At 30.6% G+C, this 19,570-nt stretch overlaps 2 protein-coding genes across 6 annotated transcripts; one reads left to right on the top strand and one right to left on the bottom strand.

Moving 5' to 3' along the window:
- Positions 1 to 1,252: 1,252 nt before the first annotated feature.
- On the bottom strand, positions 1,253 to 9,225 carry LOC137823746 (beta-hexosaminidase 1). The gene is made up of 15 exons (XM_068629000.1): positions 8,748 to 9,225; positions 8,581 to 8,655; positions 7,994 to 8,029; positions 7,353 to 7,464; positions 7,173 to 7,243; positions 6,958 to 7,088; positions 6,496 to 6,512; positions 6,250 to 6,298; positions 5,627 to 5,727; positions 4,774 to 4,833; positions 3,900 to 3,933; positions 3,045 to 3,143; positions 2,712 to 2,771; positions 2,371 to 2,621; positions 1,253 to 1,567 (listed from the first exon to the last, which is right to left on the bottom strand). Exons 1-15 carry the CDS (start codon positions 9,126 to 9,128, stop codon positions 1,395 to 1,397), a joined length of 1,650 nt encoding a protein of 549 aa, XP_068485101.1. The 5' UTR covers positions 9,129 to 9,225; the 3' UTR covers positions 1,253 to 1,394.
- Positions 9,226 to 15,060: 5,835 nt separating this feature from the next.
- LOC137827239 (metal tolerance protein 11) lies at positions 15,061 to 19,457 on the top strand. Of its 5 annotated transcripts, none has more exons than XM_068633503.1 (7): positions 15,792 to 16,133; positions 16,253 to 16,305; positions 16,814 to 16,923; positions 17,014 to 17,259; positions 17,447 to 17,527; positions 17,660 to 17,893; positions 18,867 to 19,457. In XM_068633503.1, the coding sequence occupies exons 2-7, from the start codon at positions 16,263 to 16,265 to the stop codon at positions 19,212 to 19,214; spliced, it is 1,062 nt and encodes a 353-aa protein (XP_068489604.1). In that variant the 5' UTR covers positions 15,792 to 16,133; positions 16,253 to 16,262; the 3' UTR covers positions 19,215 to 19,457. The 5 variants fall into 5 exon arrangements, with proteins under 5 accessions (XP_068489602.1, XP_068489601.1, XP_068489604.1 ...); XM_068633504.1 differs by having other exon boundaries at positions 15,859 to 16,057; positions 16,205 to 16,305; XM_068633501.1 differs by lacking the exons at positions 15,792 to 16,133; positions 16,253 to 16,305 and adding an exon at positions 15,061 to 15,753.
- Positions 19,458 to 19,570: the final 113 nt, after the last annotated feature.

The following is a 19,570-nucleotide window of genomic DNA, read 5'->3' on the forward strand; positions in this document are numbered from 1 at the left end:
ACCATCTAGATACTTGTAATATGAAAATAATTAGAATTGATCATTCTGTTTGTGAAAATAGTTTTTTCAATATTTGTTGTTGTTTTGATAACAAATTAATGTTTATTGTAACTATTTTCAATGGGTTGATGAAGTGAAACTTCAAATTAAACCAATTTCACATACAAAATGACTCATTCTAATCATTTTTATACTACAGACATCTGAATGATATAAAATTTGAATAAAACACAAAACTAATTTTGTGTTATAGTAGAGGGACGAAAAACATATTCAACTCTTAAAAATATCAAAACACAACATAAAAGAAGATTTAAACACATAATATTAAAGATAACATATAATTTTAAGTCATTAAAATATAAGTCACAATTAAACAATATTCCTAAACTGTTGTTTTTAAAAAAAAATATTTACTACACAATTTTCAAAATGACATTAAGGAACCAAATTATTCAGAACAAGAATCTTGATGGACACTAACTATAGGTTTAACACTTTTTTGGTGTGAAAAAAAAATATGATTCTGTCTTTTTCAAAGGAAACCTTAAATTTGCATTTACTTCAAAGTAAGAATGTTGATTGTCTGAATAGAATAATTATAGTCATTGAGGACAAATTTGACAAAATTTGTTACTTATTCAAACTTTGAATAATGAGTTACATAGTTCTATTTATTATCAATGTTTGGTTACTTATTCAAAGTTTGACTAGTCACTTACCTTGTGTAAGCATTTTTAATTTGTTAATAAATTAGTGGTGTGATTTTGATGGTAATTATTATAAAACTCAATAAACTAATTATTACATTTTGTGATCAGACAATAGGGTTCTAGAAAAAGAATTACATAATTTTTTTGTGTAATATGTTTGAATTTCTATATTATTTTGAGATGAAGGTTGTATTGTAAATTTAAAGTTAATTTCTTTAATAATGTTTACAATTTAATCTTTTTCTTTTTAAATATTGTTTATAACTGACCTAATTCCTCTATAAATGCACTATAATGACAAAAATTATTATTACATAAAAGTATTGTAAAATCAATTGTTTTAAGCTTAAGAGGCTAGTGTTGATCCTCTTTGAAATGGATTGGTTATTATATATACATAAAATCCAGCTTCATCTGCTAAAAATCAAGATTCTAATCCAAGTTTTGATGTTGCTAAGATCTTTGAAGAGGTTTTTTGGTACTGAACAAGATCAAACATTCACAACAACTGTATATATTTTGCTTTCAGAAGAAACAAGTTAAAAAAATGTAAAACTGAACATGATTTATTTGATTCAACAGTAAATTACATTGCAATATGGGTGTTGGCAGATCTCTAATGAGTTCTGGCATCAACGACCACACACCACCAAGGTTACACATGACACAAGGATCATTGGATTATTGCTCATAACATGACCCTGGACCCACAGGTGCCCTTCTAGCATAATAATTCGTCACAGGAGCAGCTGCAACCCCTCGTTTATTCAACAGACATCTGAAGTTTTTGAACCGTAGCTGTGCAGTTACGGTAATATTTGGTGGGGCAGAATCTCTCTGACTCCATAAGCGTTCTGTGGTAAACAAGGACTAATTAGTTTTGCATAATCAAGTTCAACAGCCAGCATTTGTCAATTAAAGTGTTGGAGATCACACATTAACTAGAAATAAGTCAATTCATGTGCAAACAGACTGGTTTTGTAAAGTTGAGTTAGACTTAAAGTTCACTTCTTAAGATAGTATCAAGTTCACTTCTTGGATCTATTGTGTCACCCGCTCTCAGACCACCTATAAATTTTTATTTTCACGCACGATTTGACAGTCTCGGCATGAAAGGAGTGTGTTTGAGATTCTACAATAATGTATAAGTAGATGCAAACCTTCCCTTACAGGTTTTGTAAAGTTGAGTTATACTTAAGTCCACTTCTTAAAACAAAGGAAACTTCATAAAGCAAGAGACACCTATATAGAAAATCAAATGAATAATCAAAGGTATAAAATATACTTCATATGGCTTGTATATGTTACCTTTTAGATAGGTGCCCTTTACATACATATATATATATATATATATATATATATATATATATATATATTGAGAGAGAGAGACGAGGGGAAAAAAATCATTTTATAGAAGAGGGACACTGAAATTTCTACTACCTACTCTCTGCAACAAAATCAGTTATTATATCAGGAAATGACAGCTTAAGTCCCATGTGCCAGCTACCCCACATGAAAAAGTGGGTAGGATGCTCATTGCCTGATATATTTTCCTTAGAATCACTACTAGGTTGGAGAACATATCAAAGAGTTATCAATAATACTATAAGTACACTGCAAGAATGTTGAACATCTAGCATCAACAAGATTTGCCTACCTGCAGCTGCAGCAGCTCGAGGCCATATTGTTTGCTGAACATCGGATGTATCTACTGTCTCAGCCCACATGCAAACTTCTCCTCCAATTACAAGCTCTTGTTCAGAAGCTGTATGTATTCCCTCTAGTGGCTCAGCAGTGTAGACCTCATTCCAAGGTACATCCAGATGGTCAAGATACCAGACACCCTGGTTACTGTAAATGCACCTGAAACCTTTTGCAACAGCCTTTGGACAAACACCAGGGCCCAACCTACAGTAATTGATAGAAATAATTTATTCTGAAACTGAGACATTTGAGTTTCGTCATACAGAAAAGCTGCTTATGCAGATGGAAACTCACCAGTTGTGCACAATGGTTTTTGGATGGAGCTTTGATGGAAATGTATTGAAGGTTTCCTCCCTGAGTAATTGCAAAAAACAAAGAAAAATGTAATCTTTTAAGAACATTTTGTAAACAGAACAATTATGTAGTGATTAGCTAACCTATACTGTTCCATGCATGTGCAAACTAGTAGCTGCATTTGAATTTTTTAATATTGATGTTTTCAAAGAAAGAAAGGATTAGGATAGAAAGGTGATACTAGGGTGAAATATCTGCTATGGACAAATTAAGGGTACAAATCAACTTTTATTTGAGTTATAATGATACCATACATATATATACAGATCATACCAGTTCACTGGACTCCAATTTTTGGAAACGGCAATCTCTTGAGCCTTCAGTACAAAATACTGATAGGCATCTCTAGTGGTCATGTTGTGATTCTGAAGCCTGTTATAGAGTAAATGATCAAATCACAGAATATAAATGTAACATCTAAAAGTAGTGCCTTTACATTGACAATTGACAAAATGGTTAACTTTACTGGCAATTGACAACCATCTCAATGCTCAGTGTACCAAAAATGGTGTGAGAAGAGGGGAAAAGGGAACAAAAATTTCAGTAGCAAATTTCATATCAATGATCTGGTTACAAAAGTAATACTAAACTGTTCAGGAGTCAACCGTTGGCTCATGACATGTAATAGAGCCTCTAAGACTAAGAGGGTCATTGCATGAGGGATGTGTTGAATTGAAGATATAATGTAAAATCATTCATGTATCTCCAACTAAAAAGCAAACTTTTAGGAATTAAGATTATAGGTTCATGACAGCTTCATAGTAAATAATCCAAAATTTCAGTTGATTGCAAAAGATGACAAAAGATATCACTCTATGGCAACAGAATCCCTCCTGAATTACTTTTCTCCACCTTCACATGCCCATCAATAAAAAATGCTAGAAATTGGGGTAAGATTAAGAACTAAAACAGAGACAATAATTCAGGCAACATTGAGATTGCTGTCTGTTAAAAATTTGCTTGATAACAAAGTTACGAGGTTATAAATGAAATTATATCTGCAAGGCACACCATTTGTCAAATTCTTTGTATATAAGAAGTTTTAGTTGAGTTTAAAAATTGTACATAAATGGCTAAACAAAAGTCATCAAGAAATGTAATATGAGTTTAACAAGTTAATGCTAATACCATTCCTTTATATGAGAAGTTCTACTCCAGCAATCTGTCAAATAAAACATAATTAGCATGGATACAAATATCTTTAACATTTCAACAATAATTTAAAGTCTACTTTTATTATAATAAATGTTACAAAGTCGAGTTCATGGTCACTTCTTCGAAACCACTTCTGAATAGACAAAAATACCATACTAAGGGACATGGGCCTTTTCAAACTTGAACAACCAATATAAGAGATGACAACACCACCTCCTATCCAAAACTTTAAGACAATGGGTTTGTGAGTCTTCTTTCTTATATATTGCTCAACTTTTTCACTTCTACGGACTCACTTGGATTCCTAACATAAACCCATAGAAATTATGGACTGCTAGAGGCCATCTTGCAATGCGAATCCCAATCCCCTTCAAGGTTTCTAAATATTGGAAGAAACAAGTGCATGAAAAACAATTCTGAAGAAACTTCTCTTTCATGGTTTTCTAAGACAAAAAAAGAAACCATCAATTCAAAGAAATGTATCAGTTATTGTAACCCTCATAATATCTAAAAAAATAGATTACTTTATTCATAGGATAACTTTAGTACAGATCAGCTCATAACAATAACAAGTTTGCAAAGAAGCACCAATCTACAATATCAGTTTTAAATTATTATTGAAGATAGCATTGCAGGACCCTTAAAATATAGATTTCAAATAAGAAGGTGGTAGGTGTATCAAACAGCACCATTTACCCACTGCTTTCCATTCTCATTAGCATTTACCATCAGAAATTAACTTAAAGTTGTGCTAATAATAAAAACCATTTCCTTCATTGATAAGCATTTAGCTTTTAGTTCAATTGATTATTTCATAAGTTGCAATAAAGAAACCGCTTAGACTGACCAGTATTAACTTCATCACCACCCAAGTGAAATAGCTCAAATGGGAAAATCTTTCTCATATCTGCAAAATTTATAAAAAAAAAGAGAGAAAGATTGTTAGTAGCTGGTTTTAACAATCCGCATAATATTAGTAATATAGCAAGATGTATCAAGGACAATATAAAGTGGCAGAAGAAAAAAGAATGAAGACGCTTGAGTGCATGGATGCAGGTTTTAATAATGCTCAAACGAAAAATAAAAGAAAAATGAAGAAAACATAGAGACAGGCATATGTTAAAACTAGATTAGTATTATTAAATACAGTAAAAATATCTATAGTAAAAAAATGAATATTAGTATTATTAAATATAGAAATCTAACATTGTATCCAGAAAATATTATTAATCATATAATACTGCGAATAGTGTATTATTGTTATTTTACAGTCATATATTTGTATGCATGATTGGTAATTTGGTATCATAAATCCCTTATTTCAACCCTTAAAATTATCAAATCAGAAAACAACAATTTTAGTATCTTCTTCTTCACTCTTAAATCAAACAACGGTACCTGGCAGTTGTTTGAAATAATGCCTTTTTCAAGTGCGGATTCAGGTAAGTTAGCAATTAAAAAACAAGATACATAATTCGTAATTGAATATTAAATGGTGTCTCTTATAGATTCTAAGCATGCTACATAACTAGCATTATTGACATATTCAAGTTGTTTATGATATAATCTTTCCAATATAGTGTTTAGCATGATTTCAAGAAGACAAAATGATATTCAATAGAGGTGAAAGTTGATAAATGTAATGTACAAATCCGAAGAACTGAACAAGTATGGGGCTTAAGGTTTCATAGGAACTTAACCTGTCAGAATACCAGAAATGACATCAAAAGTAAAGTTCTTTGAAACATCAAGTGGCTCCCTACAGGAAGGTGATGGCCAAAGATCAGGATATCCAGCACCCCTACAAAAAAGTAAAAAATGAACCTTAAAATTTGTGTTATGCATGCTACTTGTCAGTACAAAATAGAAATATTAAATTGCTGCAGTAACAATTAAAGTCAAAAGTTAATAAAACTAATTGATTAAAGTTCAACTTCACAAAAAAAAAAGAATAAAAATCCAGGTAATAATCAGATGAAGCAGATATGAAATGGAAAAAAATAGCAATGGCTTGCTAAAATAAACAAAAAAATTATTCAATGTCAATCCTAACAGGTATCAATCATTGGATGAATAAGTTTAGCACATACCTATATTCAACACCAAACTTCCTTCAACGGAAGCACTCAACTCAATGAAATTACAGGTTGCAAATAAACTTTTTTATGGCCAACTCTTTCTTAAAAGAAATACAAATGATAAATTTTGAAAAGTAAAATAAATTTATTGGGTCTCCAAGCGTGAAAGTAACAAAGACAATTATTGTATTACTATCAGGCCATACTCCATAAAGAAAAGAAAAAAAACAAGGCATGTTTTTTACCATGATTCTGCATGACCAGGGACATCCACTTCTGCCATCACATTTATGCCTGCAATTCAATCATACAAATACTCAATAAAAGCATGCAAATTCACCTTTATTTTTATAAATGTATTTTGCATGATACTAAGAAGATGAAAGAGCAAAAAGGGAAAAAAAAACATAAATCCAAAATTAGGATCAACACAAAATGCCAAAGATATTATGTAACAGGAACTTTGGAAGAGGAATTTGAAGATACCTCACCTCTCATTTTGGCGAAGCTTTATATCAACATACCATGAACAAGAAAACAGAACATTTGTCAACATTAAATTAAGAATCAAACTCAAAGATGGTAACTAGAAACTAACAATTCAACAAAAGGAAAAGGCGTTACATGTATCAATTGACAAGGGCATTATAATATTATTTTGGGATTTTAGTCAGATATTTCCCCACCCCCATGATAGCCTTTCTCGTCTCCTCTGTGCATTTACAAATTAGATTTTATAATCAACTATTTCCAGTTCAAAATTGCTTGTCATGGAAAAGTTAGTGACATGTTTACAACTGGACAGTTTGATAAAAAGATGATTTTATCAAAGATTTGACAGATAATTTATATCAACCTGCTCTTTCTTCGGTAAATTTTCATTCCCCAGGAAAATTGCAACTAAATCCGGAAGACTATAAAACAAAAAATAATTTGGATAAAGTAAGTCTTACTTGACAATTTCATATGCATCTTCAACAGTGTAACGTTCCCATTTGGTATATGAACCTTTCCACAAGTTTGGATATGTAGGTACCTCAAGCGGAAATGACTCCTCATCTATGATGTGCCAATGAAGAACATTCTATGCAGCATAACTTTTTATATTCAGCATTACACGAAAAGAAAAACAGCATGGAAGAAAAATGAAAAAGCATATATCTCTTACAAGTTTAGCATAGGACATAGATTCAATAATCTGCTTGATTACAGTAGTTGGTAAATAGTGCCTTGACGTATCTGCAAAAATAGATAAATAAATAAAAAATCATATGTATCATTATCCTCTGGTCATAGTATAAAACTACTAGCAGAATAAAAAAAATCTCTTTGAAAACTTGAGCCTCACCCAACAAAAGCCCACGATATGCAAATCTAGGTTTATCTTGGATGGACCAAGGTGCCTTGTATATTTTTACTGTTTTAGTTGTATAATCGAAAGAACACAACTGGCTGAATGTCTGGTGCATCATGCAAAGACAACAATACTTCAGTTTTCAACTTCCACGGTACGAAAATAGATAAACCGAGACTTTGAGCAATTTACTACATGCATGCCAATGCATATACAAGTTAGAGGGGTTTATGTTTCCACAATATCAAGATCATCAATGTAAAAGGTATACGAAAAAAATACATTCTATAAAATTGATTAAATCCTATCCCATGTACAAGGACCAGCAGATTATACATTCGCCAACCCTATGTTGAAAAACATATCTAAAATATGAAAATGAAAATACATGTCAGAAATCATCTTATAAAGAGTATGTCACAACAGGCATATCTGGTGTCTGTCTAGACTCCAGTAATCATATGTCAAATCAAGTCAATAAGTGCTAAACAAGAACTATCTGCTCTCTATTCATCAACCTTCACCTCCACACCGTCTCTTCCAACCACCGCAACTCCACTTCAAGCCGCCAAATAAAGTAAAAAGAAGAAGAAAAAAACAGTTTGAGCTGATTGAGAAGCAAACTCTTTACATACCTCTAATCCCCGCAAAGCACCATAAACAGTATTTGCCTGCGATGACAAGATCACAAAATAGGGTGATTAACTAATAAATGACATAATTTTCTTTATTTGTTTGAGTCCAGAAGCAATAATCCAACCACAACTCTGTCTCATTCTTTTGTTTTTGTTTTTTTAAATCAATGGTTTTTCTTTTCTTTTACTAAACAAGAGCTTTGATGAGTTAAGGCAGTACACAAGAAAGGTGTTATACTGTAACCATAGCAAGAAACAAAAGGGCTTGATTGAATTGTTTCCAGTACAGGAAAGTGGGAAGGTTCCTCAAGAAGAAAAAGCAAAAGAAGGAAACAGAAAAACTAAAACCGAAAACCAACTTCAATTCACCTCTCTCGCACTGAGAAAATAAACGAAAAATACTTTAATCATCCAACTTTTTTCGGACACAGATTTTCCATAGGTACTCTCGAATTATAAACTAAGCATTACATTGACTAAATGAACAAAGAACCAAGAGATTGTATTGTAGCAAACAAGCAATTCCAATTCAAAATCACAAAAAACCAAATTAGCATCGAATATCAAAATCCAACAATGAAGCTCACCTCAATTGTGACTTGGGAAGAGTCCTTGGCTTTGGGAACCAGCAGGGTATAGCTTTCATCCACTCCCAATTGAAGCTGCAGAGAGAAAAACAAAACAGAAAAGTCATCACCCAGTTGAAGATCCCACGTTGACTAACCAAGCAATCATCAACCCTCATTGTATGAACCTCCTCGTTGTCTGAATGGACAGTTATCTTCAATGTGTCAACATCGTATGCCGAAACAGCCGACACCAACCGTTCCCTCAGCTTTCTCATAAAACTAAACCCCAATTCCAATCCAGTGTGCTGGAATACGATCCCTCTGTACCGTTCAAACCCCGCTCTGATAACGGCGGAGCCGCCGCCGTTTCCGGCGACAATGAGCTTGAGTGCAGGGTCAACGCCGAGAGCCTGGTTGCCGGCAGTGTACTCTGCGGGAAGGGGCCATAGGTAAGTGGGGGTTTCATCGAGTGGGGCCCCTCGCCGCACAGAAACTGAGGTGACTGAAACAGCAAAGGAAATGAGGAAAAGAATGAGAAGAGGAGAAGAAGAAGAAGATACCCACATGGTGAATTGAAACTGAGAGTGACTCAGAAAGAGAAAGTTCTATTCTTTTTGGAGAATTATGTTTGATATACCATGAATCATGATAAAGAAGAGACTAAGAACGGAAAAAATAAGAACTAATTATAAATATAAAATAGACACTTACACAAAAATAATAAATAAAATAATTCTCACTGAACAAAATGTCTTTGATGTCGTCAAAGTCGTATCTAATTGGAACGATTTGTGTATATGAAGTCGTGCCGACAACTTCTTTAAATTTATAATTTTTTTTAAACGGATCTCAAAAGACAAAAAAATAACCCCATCATAATAAAAAAAATCCAATTTTTTCCTACACACAACACAATTTTAAAATTTCAAAAATATCATTTATTCTAAAAATGAAAATTCAGAATACATTCTGAAAAAGTAGATTGGAAGAACTTTTTTTTATTCTGGAAATAAATATCAAAAACTCATTCTGAATAAAATAAATCTGTAATACAAAAAATAAATCATCAAGGATATTTTCGTCTTTTCCACTATAGTTGGTGCAATAATACGGTGCAGAAAGCAATTGTCAAGAACATAAACCAATGTTAACCACCTTTTGGGCCTGTCAACTATCTACAACTCTGAAATGCATTTTGAGTACTTATAAGTTGTACAAAGAAATTATTGAAATGAATTATAAGCTGTATTTTTTTTTTTACTTAACAAACTAATATTTATGTTGATTCATCACTTTAATCAATTTCACAGAGAAAATATATTTTAAAAAATAAATATATTATTCTCAAATTTAAATGGAAGGGAAGTAATTTCTCCTTTTTAGTTTTTATATTTAATTTTTCAAAAAAGTATAATATACATTTTAAAAAATAATAAATAATTTATGATGAATAATGTATTCCCTTTATTTCTATTTATATTTATAAGAAGACTCTATCTTGTATTTAACTTTTTTTTTAAATATTTTTATCTCACCTCTATATATTTGTTGATACAGTTTTTTACTTGTTTTAGTTGTGGAGTTTTTAGAATAAAAATAATTAATGCAAAAAAATAAAAAATAAAAAAATTTAAAATATTATTTTATTTTATGTATTCTAAATAAATAAAAAAGTGAAATATGTTTTTAATATCACTTATATTTTAGTATAATGAAAAAGTGACTATTTTCACCTATGACTTTTAGAGTGTTTCTTTGTTTTTTCAATAAGATTCTTTAATAACATGCTTAGAAATAAGAGTGTGGGTGTTATTATGTATAATGTCTTTTTGAATTGTAATTCTTCACGGAGGAAGAAAAATAATGTTTATTTTTTAATAGTTAGATTTGTAAAAAATCTTGACTTAAATGTACAAAACTTGGAGTTGACTAGTTATGTATTTAAAATAGAATTTACATTTATATTTATATTTATGTGAAACGCATGTCTTAATATATGAATATTTATATATCTATAATTAATGAGAACACAATAAGAAGGGCACAAAATATGGTTTAAAAAATTTACAAAATTTAAAAACTTTTACTTTAAAACAACTTATAAATGTCTCTTATGTTGATGTCGTAAAATATGGTTTAACATTTCAAATCATATTTAGTAAATTTAGATGAAAACACACTGAAACTTTAAATGCTATATAGAGATTAGTATTTTTTATTGTATTAAAATATAATTCCATTGTTGCATTAAAAATATATTATATTCTAAGTAAAAAAATATAGCAAGTACCATACTAAAAGAACACTTTTAATTATTATATAAATATTTGTATACAAATAAATGTATACACTAAACAAAAGTAAGGCCTAACACTTGCCCAAATAAAATGGAAAAAAAAAAATATTTTGACACATTCAATTAGTAAATACCTGCTTTACATTTGTACTTTAATAATATTATAATATATATAATATTTTAATTTTAAAAATAAAAGATATATTAATAAAAATATCAATATAATGAGTTTTTAAATGGTCTTTGTTTATTTTAAGTTTTATGCTGAAATGATAAAGTTATCTAACATGTGGTCCTAGAATATGTTTATTGAAACCCAGAAACATTTTTTTTATTATTAATAGTTTTCGTTATCCATAAATACATCTTAATGTTTAATATATACATTCTTCCATCTCAAAATAACTAATTTTTAGATTTTTTTTTCATAGATTAAAAACAACAGTAATAAATATCACTTATTAAGAAAATAATAAAATAATTTAATTCTCTTACCAAACGAGTTATTATTGTTTGTTACAAATACAAATATTAGATATTTAAGTAATTTATTGAGAATAAATTAACAATACAAAATTAAAGTCCAATCATTTGACTAAGTTCTTCGAGATGATCTACTCTACACAATTTAACGTAAATAATCAATATGATTTAAAGTGAATAATCACACTTTTTAATATATAAATTATAGTAAAATTAGAATTTTAGAAAATAATTTACATTTTATATCTTTTATAGAATATTATAAGGTGATACAAGGTTATATTCGGTTCATAGTTTTGTTTAGATTTTTTAAAATTGATTTAAAAACATTAGAAAAAATGTTAAATACAAAAATACAATGAGCACATGAAGTGATTAAATTAATATAATAGTTTTTAATACATTAAATGTCACGTCTTTTTCATGGATCAGAAAGAATGTCTATTATTATCACTTTAATATAAATATTTATTAAATACCTTATATTCTACATTAATTAAAAGATTATTCTGTGCTTTTAAGAGTTTAGTTGATTAATGATTGAGACTAATTAATTAGTAATTAAGGTTAATAAATTTGGTGGAATCTGACAAAGCATAGCTTTTCAAGCCATGACATTTAATTATATTTATTATTCATTTAAAGTTTAGATTTTAATATTTGTATATTTTATATAGTGTGGTCCTTATTTAAAATAATATATATTTTTCACATGTTCGATCCTAAGTGGATAAGATAACGTTTGAATATTTTTTATTTCACAAATACTTGCAACAAATAAAAATTAAAGAAAATTTATAATTTAAAACTTGTTATTAGAATTTTATTATAGAAATCTTGCTTTAGAAATCATGTTCCAAATTTTTAAAAAACTTTTTCTTCTGAAAATTTTCATGACAAATAATCTGAAAGTTAAAAATCATGTGAATATAATTAAAAATTAAAAAAAACTAATGTTTGAGGTTTTGTTTTTGAGTTCCATTACATTCATAAAAGAAAAATGTATATTTCAATTATTTTTAATCTCAACTTCTAAATAATATAAAATTATATTAATCATATCAAAACACTTTACCATTCAAATTAATACAATAAAGGTAAGAAGAGGGGTAAAATTATTCTATTTAATAATTTAAATTTTTATGAGTTCAACAAATTCTTACATTACTTTTAAGATTATTTTTTTCAATTTTTTTAAGGATATTATTTATTTTATTTAACTATTGACAGAAATATATATTTTTAAAATAAAAAAGACAATGAAAGTTATTATTTATATCATGTCAACAATTTTTAACAATTTTTTGTAAAATCTAAATCTTAATTTTGTGAATTAATGTATGATTCGCAATAAAAAAATTTATGAGGTTTATTATAAAATTGTTTAAATAGATATATAACATTTGAATATGATTTTATTATATTTAATTTGTTATTAAATGTCGTAGCACGGTTGCAGGAATTTAGTCCAATCATGTATTATTTTTCTTTCATTTGAACCTTCTCTATCACTTAACTAAATTTATTCTCACGAATAAAAAAACTCAAATTATTCTTGCAAACAACTATTTTTATTCGTACTTTTAAAGTCCTACAAAAATCTTAAACATGTTTTACAATTCAATCGAATATACCATGGATATATTTTATAATTAAGTTGCTTTACTAAAAGTGTAGATTAAAAATTGTTTAAAACTAAAAAAAAATGTTTTATTACAATCACAAAAATAGTATTGTACTAGTATGGACCACGACTTGGTCTTCCTGACCGAGTTGACCGAGAGGTACCCGAACGATGTGTCTGACCGACACACTTAGTTCATTAATGCTTAAACCAATGTTAAAATAATATAAATAGCACACACATTCTAAGAAAAAAGGTACGTCATTATTACTGTACACCCCTGAGTGCTAAATACTCTTTTTACGGACTTGAGCGTCGGAGTACCTTCTGCGAGATACCTCCCTCATTTGGCATTCACCCGAGACTAAGAGACCGAGAGCCGAAAGAGTAGCACGAAGACTAAAAGGATCATAACAAAGCTTTGGTAACCCGCCTGAAAGAAGGAAGAAGACGAAACATTCAATAGTTTTATAGGTCTCATCTCCCTAACATAAACAAATATCAATATCATTCTCGCAATCCAAAATTCATGTTTTTTATTAATATAATTTAATTTAATTTCTTAATTATTGAAATGAATAATTTTTTTTAAAATTATTAAGTCGTATCACTCTTTGCTACAATTGTAATTAAAATTTGACTATACAAAAATCAAAGAAACTCAAATCATGTCATTTTGACATGATTTATTTCCAATAAAATTGTATTATTTTGATACGATTTACCTATTTTGATAATTTTTATTCATTTAAATAATTAAGAGAAAAAATTATATCAGATTAATTTAAAATAAATAAGAATTTCCATTTCTCTTTTTAACACGTACGTATGGTATATTATTCCTGAAAAAAGTATTTGAAAATAACAACCTCCATAATTTATTAAGCACTTTCCACACGGAAAATCGAATAAAACCAACGTTTGACAAAAGAACAAATCCAAACAAACATGGTTCACAATTTTTCATATTATATATTTTCAAATATTATTTTACTTTTAAATAAACTTTATATTGATAATCCAGGAGTTAAGGAATGAACAAATTGAATGGAGAGGAAAAAAAAAAAGAAAAGAGAGAGAGAAAACTCTATGGAAAGTGACATATACATTTTGATTATTTGACAAAAATTAAAATATTTTCCTTTTTTATTATATAAAAAAAGAAAAGGTTATATACGTGCAGAATAATTTAATTTCTCTAAAATAAGATATATGGTATAGATAAAAGTGTCTTTATTTTTTCCTTCTGCAATTTCAGTTAGAAAGAAACACTTTTTACATAAGTTCTGTGCTTCTTTGTATTTCAACCTTATCAAGGCATAACAAATTATTAAATATAATATATTTTGTTTTTTTTAAGTAAAAAAAAAAAAACGAAAAAACTAAAAAATCCATATTTTAAAAAATACATACTAATTTATATTTATTAATATAAAACTATAAAAAAATAGTTGGATTTATATTTTAGGATATAGAGTCTACTATACCCATAAAAATACTTTTATAAATAAAACATAACTTATTTAAATTTGTCACGAGATGAAAAATTATAAATTTATTTTTTCTACAATAATTAAAATAAATGTTTCACATTCAAGAAATATTATTGATGATTACAAAACAAAATCACATTCAAACTATAAACTAATAAATCCAAACTTATTTAATAATATCTATAACTTCATAAAATTCAACAACCAAATCAATAATTTTATAAAACTTAGTAAATACAATATGAACATAAAGAGAAATAAAAAAACAACCAATAAATAAATTATTAAATATAATATCTTTTATTTTTTATAATTATTATTTTCCTTTTTAATATATGACACAAAAATATGCTAAATTCTGAATATAGAATGTATTAATTATACATGAACTATAAAATTTAAAAACGTATAAATTCAATTTTTTTTTTCTGTATTATTAATCTCATTCAATAGGTTTGAAGTTAGAGTAATGGGATTCCAATAGTACGAAAAAGCATTAATGATGGATGGGGATGTCACATCATCATGACTCAAAGTGGGTCCCACAATCCACTCACCACAAATCACATATCATCACACAACATGACATGATAACAATATCCACACATAATTGCCATGTCCTTCTACTCTGAAAAAGCTATGATCAGAGAAACTCGCCACGTGTCAAAACATCAACAGTCACTGCAGTGGACGTGACCGCACTGTAAACTTTTTCCAACAGAGCCATATGCCAAAATATGCAGCTCGGGCTCCACCGGTTCAGATTCAATCTGCTCCGGTAAAGCAGCACATCAAACACTCTTTCGCTCAAGGAATCTCAGCCGTCCACGCGTAGCCACCCCGAATTCCCATCACACGCGCGACGCTCCAGCACCGTCCAATGAAATCGCAACACGTGCCGAAACATGGACCGGCGTGGCTCACGCGCCTATCGGATCTCGTCTCAGACACTTTTTTATTTATTTATGAATTTTTTTTTCTTTGAATCCACTTTACCGGTTAGAAAATCTGCTACGGCTGTTGTTATAACAAGCACCAACCAAACGACTCTGCTTCCATGCTTTGCTCCTTCGGGGCTGCCCAAAACGACGACGTTTAGACCATATTCTCAGACGACCGGCAAATGGTGGAGACGGTGGAGCTTCACGGCGAGGAGCAGCGCTCGCTGCTCTCAGATTCGAATAATGGCGACCGCTCCTGGCGGTTGAACTTCGAGGGGTTTCAGATATCTTCGGAGCACACGGAGAAGCAAGTGAAACCCTCGCGCGGACTCCATGACTGTTATGGGGTTCTAGGTAACAAAACACTACAAACGCATTCTGTTTATTTATTTATTTTTGATAATTTCAGTTATTTATTGTTGTTGCTCATTTTTTGGAATCTGCTTTTTTTATTTTCATTGACAAAGAATTTTTTTCACTGTTTGTTTTGTTGGAAGAGGAATCTGCAATTTGCTTTATGTTAGTGGTTGTTGTTGATTGTGTTGTTTTGTTCCATTCGTTTTTATCCTTTTTTTGTGTGTAAAGTTTCCCCTCTGCATTGATTCCAGATATTGTTTTTGTTTTCATAAAGATGCTGCTATTACTGGATTTCATCAGTGTGAGTAGAATGCTTTGTTTTCTGTTCTCTTTTTGCCAGGTTTAGTATTGTGTGCAGGAATTTGGAAGCAGGCTAGGTATAGTGTGTGGGGGTGTTTTTTGAGTTTTGGGTTGATGATGTGGTTGCTTTTTTGTTGTATGAAAGCAGTTGAGGTGGGTTGTTGATGAATCGAGTATTTCTTGCTTTTTGGGGCAGTTGCTGGAAGATGGACTATAGGGTTTTGCATTTGGAAGCTCTAGAGGCTAGAGGCAAAACTTCTCTTGGACACTGAACTACGTCTTTTCCATTTTTGGCTCTCTGTTTTTAGTGGAAGAAGTTTCACATAATTGATCTTGGCATTTGAACAGAGTGCCTCTGGTCTGTTGCTTTATTTGTATAGATGGGTTGTTTTGTTTCGACCTGCTCTTGCTGAGGCTTGTACTTTCCAAGTCTGCAATAAGCATCTGCTTATTGAGCTATGACTTCATTTATATGTTTTCTGGTTTCTGAAGCTTCCTATAAAGTTCTTGTGGTCCATAATATGAAGTTCATTTGTCCTATACTTGTGAATGGAAGTTTAAAGCATAATTATGTCTTTGAATATCATTTTCTTCATCTGTGAATCTCTATCTTTATTTTATTTTTCTCAAAGTAGGTTAGCTAAGCTTTTTGAATGGTATGCTTTGATTAACTGCTAAATGGATCTTTTCTACTAAATGGAAAGGGATTTCATGGATCTTGTCTTAATTTTTTAACTTCTGTTATGTATTTCTTCAGGTCAAGGGGATAATATTGCGGAGTACTACCAGCAGCAGGTTGAAGTGCTTGAGGGCTTTACTGAAATGGATGCCCTTGCCGAGCGTGGTTTTATTCCTGGAATGTCGAAGGTTTCTATTTCATTTTCTCCTTTTTGGTCTCTAGATTTACGATTGTTATATAGTCAAAAGCCTTGGCTGAATATCCACTGCTGTGGGCAGGAGGAGCGAGACAAGTTAGCAAGAAGTGAGACGTTTGCCATCAGATTGTCAAATGTAGCAAACATGGTTCTTTTTGTCGCCAAAGTTTATGCATCAATACGAAGTGGTTCCCTAGCCATCATTGCATCGACTTTAGACTCACTTCTTGATCTCCTTTCTGGGTTTATCCTCTGGTTCACTGCATTTTCCATGCAGACACCAAACCCGTATCAGTACCCGATTGGAAAGAAACGGATGCAACCATTGGTCAGTCCTCTTAATTAATATTCGGTTTGAAATTATCTGAATCATCACCAGTAATATGATCTCAGTGATTATCAGGAGTTACTTTGTATTCAAATTACATATCAGGGAAGAATACTACAATTTGGTTGTGTCTGTATATGCTCTATTTATAAAGAGGAAACTATAAAGTGAAATTCAAATTGTACAGGGAATTCTTGTTTTTGCCTCTGTCATGGCTACACTGGGACTGCAAATTATCTTGGAGTCTATCCGCACATTAATATATTCTGTAAGTTAATTTTTGGTATATTTATATAGGCAAAGTTGACCCCAAACTCAGAACAAAAATAATTTTTCATTTAGTTCCTGAATCTCTTTTGTTTCTTTGTAACTCTAATGTACCTTGAATTAACATTTCCAGGACAATTCATTCAACTTGACCAAGGAACAAGAGCAATGGGTTGTGGGAATTATGCTTTCAGTGACTTTGGTGAAATTCTTACTGATGATTTATTGCCGCACTTTTACTAATGAGATTATTAAAGCCTATGCCCAGGATCATTTTTTTGATGTGATCACTAATGTCATTGGTCTTATTGCTGCACTCTTGGCAAATTATGTTGATGATTGGATGGATCCTGTTGGTGCTATCATTGTAAGTGAATACTTTCTTTTTGTTGGAGGTTTGGATTTGCTATTTGTGGCCATAGGAAATGATATATATGTTCGTTCTCAAATTTTCCTTGAATTTAAAAGTTGATATGTTTGTTGTTATTTAGGGCTCCACTATTATTATTATTGTTTCCTTTTATTTGACTAATAGAATTTGTCTAATAATTTTATATTATTAGATTTCCAATTTTAGCTTATACAAATTAGAAATCATATTAAATTGCCATTAAGGGCTTTAATTGAGAATGTATTATTTATAGAAGAGAACAAAAAATGGAAGAAGACAAGCAGTCAGGAATTTTTGACGTTCATTAACAAATTTTCCGTAAATGAACCGATAAGTCAGATTAATTCCTAAGTTTGGAAGGTAAAGAACCATAGTTTACAAAAAATATCATAGTATTTCCAGCAATATTATCCATTAACAATTGTTGACATCTGTTTCTCAGCTTCTGCTATACGTTCCTATTATTCTTAAAGATCGAGGTATCATTGCTATGTTAAATGATTGTGAATTTGTGACTATCTAATTAGCTTATCATAATATCCGCGACCTCTCCTTGAACTATGTGTATATTATGATAGTTTAATATACACTTTGTATGCCTTACAACATCCTCAACCACAGTTCTTGTGAGGTACAAGTTTTAGAACTATTTCTCACTCAAGATTACCATTGGAGCAAGAACTGGTTCTCATGATTAAAGAACCTTTTGAGATATGTGGAATCTATTTTGAAGTTATTAGATGATTGAACATAAAACCTTCACTTTTGGTGCACTATTGGAGATGTCCTAAGATTTTACCTAAGATTTTAGGGAACTACAATTGATCTTTTGGAGCACGTTTTTTTGGTAGAAACATTTTCTTGTTACTATTTGTATATAGCCAACTTACCACCATTTTGTACCTGGTCATTTAATGTTTTTACTTGCTTTTACCTCTTACTGCTGCAGCTGGCGTTGTACACCATTCGCACATGGTCAATGACAGTGTTGGAAAATGTGAATTCCCTGGTTGGAAGATCAGCTGCACCTGAGTATCTTCAGAAACTCACATACCTATGCTGGAACCACCACAAGGCTGTGAGGCACATCGACACAGTTCGGGCATACACATTCGGGTCTCACTACTTTGTTGAAGTTGATATTGTCCTCCCAGCAGATATGCAGTTGCAAGAGGCCCATGATATTGGGGAATCATTGCAAGAGAAGCTTGAGCTTTTACCCGAGATCGAACGTGCTTTCGTGCATCTTGATTATGAGTACAGTCACAAACCTGAGCATGCACAAGCAAACTCTTAGCAGCAGAAAGGAAAAACAATGTCCTTGTTTATTTTCACTTGCCCTTTCATCTCCCTTCAGCTGTAAATGAAGAACCATTTATGGTAGTTCAGAATCTGAACTTTTGAAAGTTGTTAGCTGTAGTAGCTATAATCCTACTTTCTGGCAGACCTGATAATATTCCCAAACGTATATCAAGATAGGTTTATCAGGCAACACCCTCCAGGTTCCATTTTGGGGAAATAGAATCCTTATATTCTTGTACACTGCACACTTTCTACCTTAATTAGGTTTAAGGGTTATTTCTAACATTACCAACTATAATAATATATACAATGGAATAGATTCCTTATTAAAATGTAAGAATTACATAAACA

The sequence above is a fragment of the Phaseolus vulgaris genome, chromosome 8 (genome assembly GCF_000499845.2).
Source record: "Phaseolus vulgaris cultivar G19833 chromosome 8, P. vulgaris v2.0, whole genome shotgun sequence".
Taxonomy (NCBI): Eukaryota; Viridiplantae; Streptophyta; class Magnoliopsida; order Fabales; family Fabaceae; genus Phaseolus; species Phaseolus vulgaris.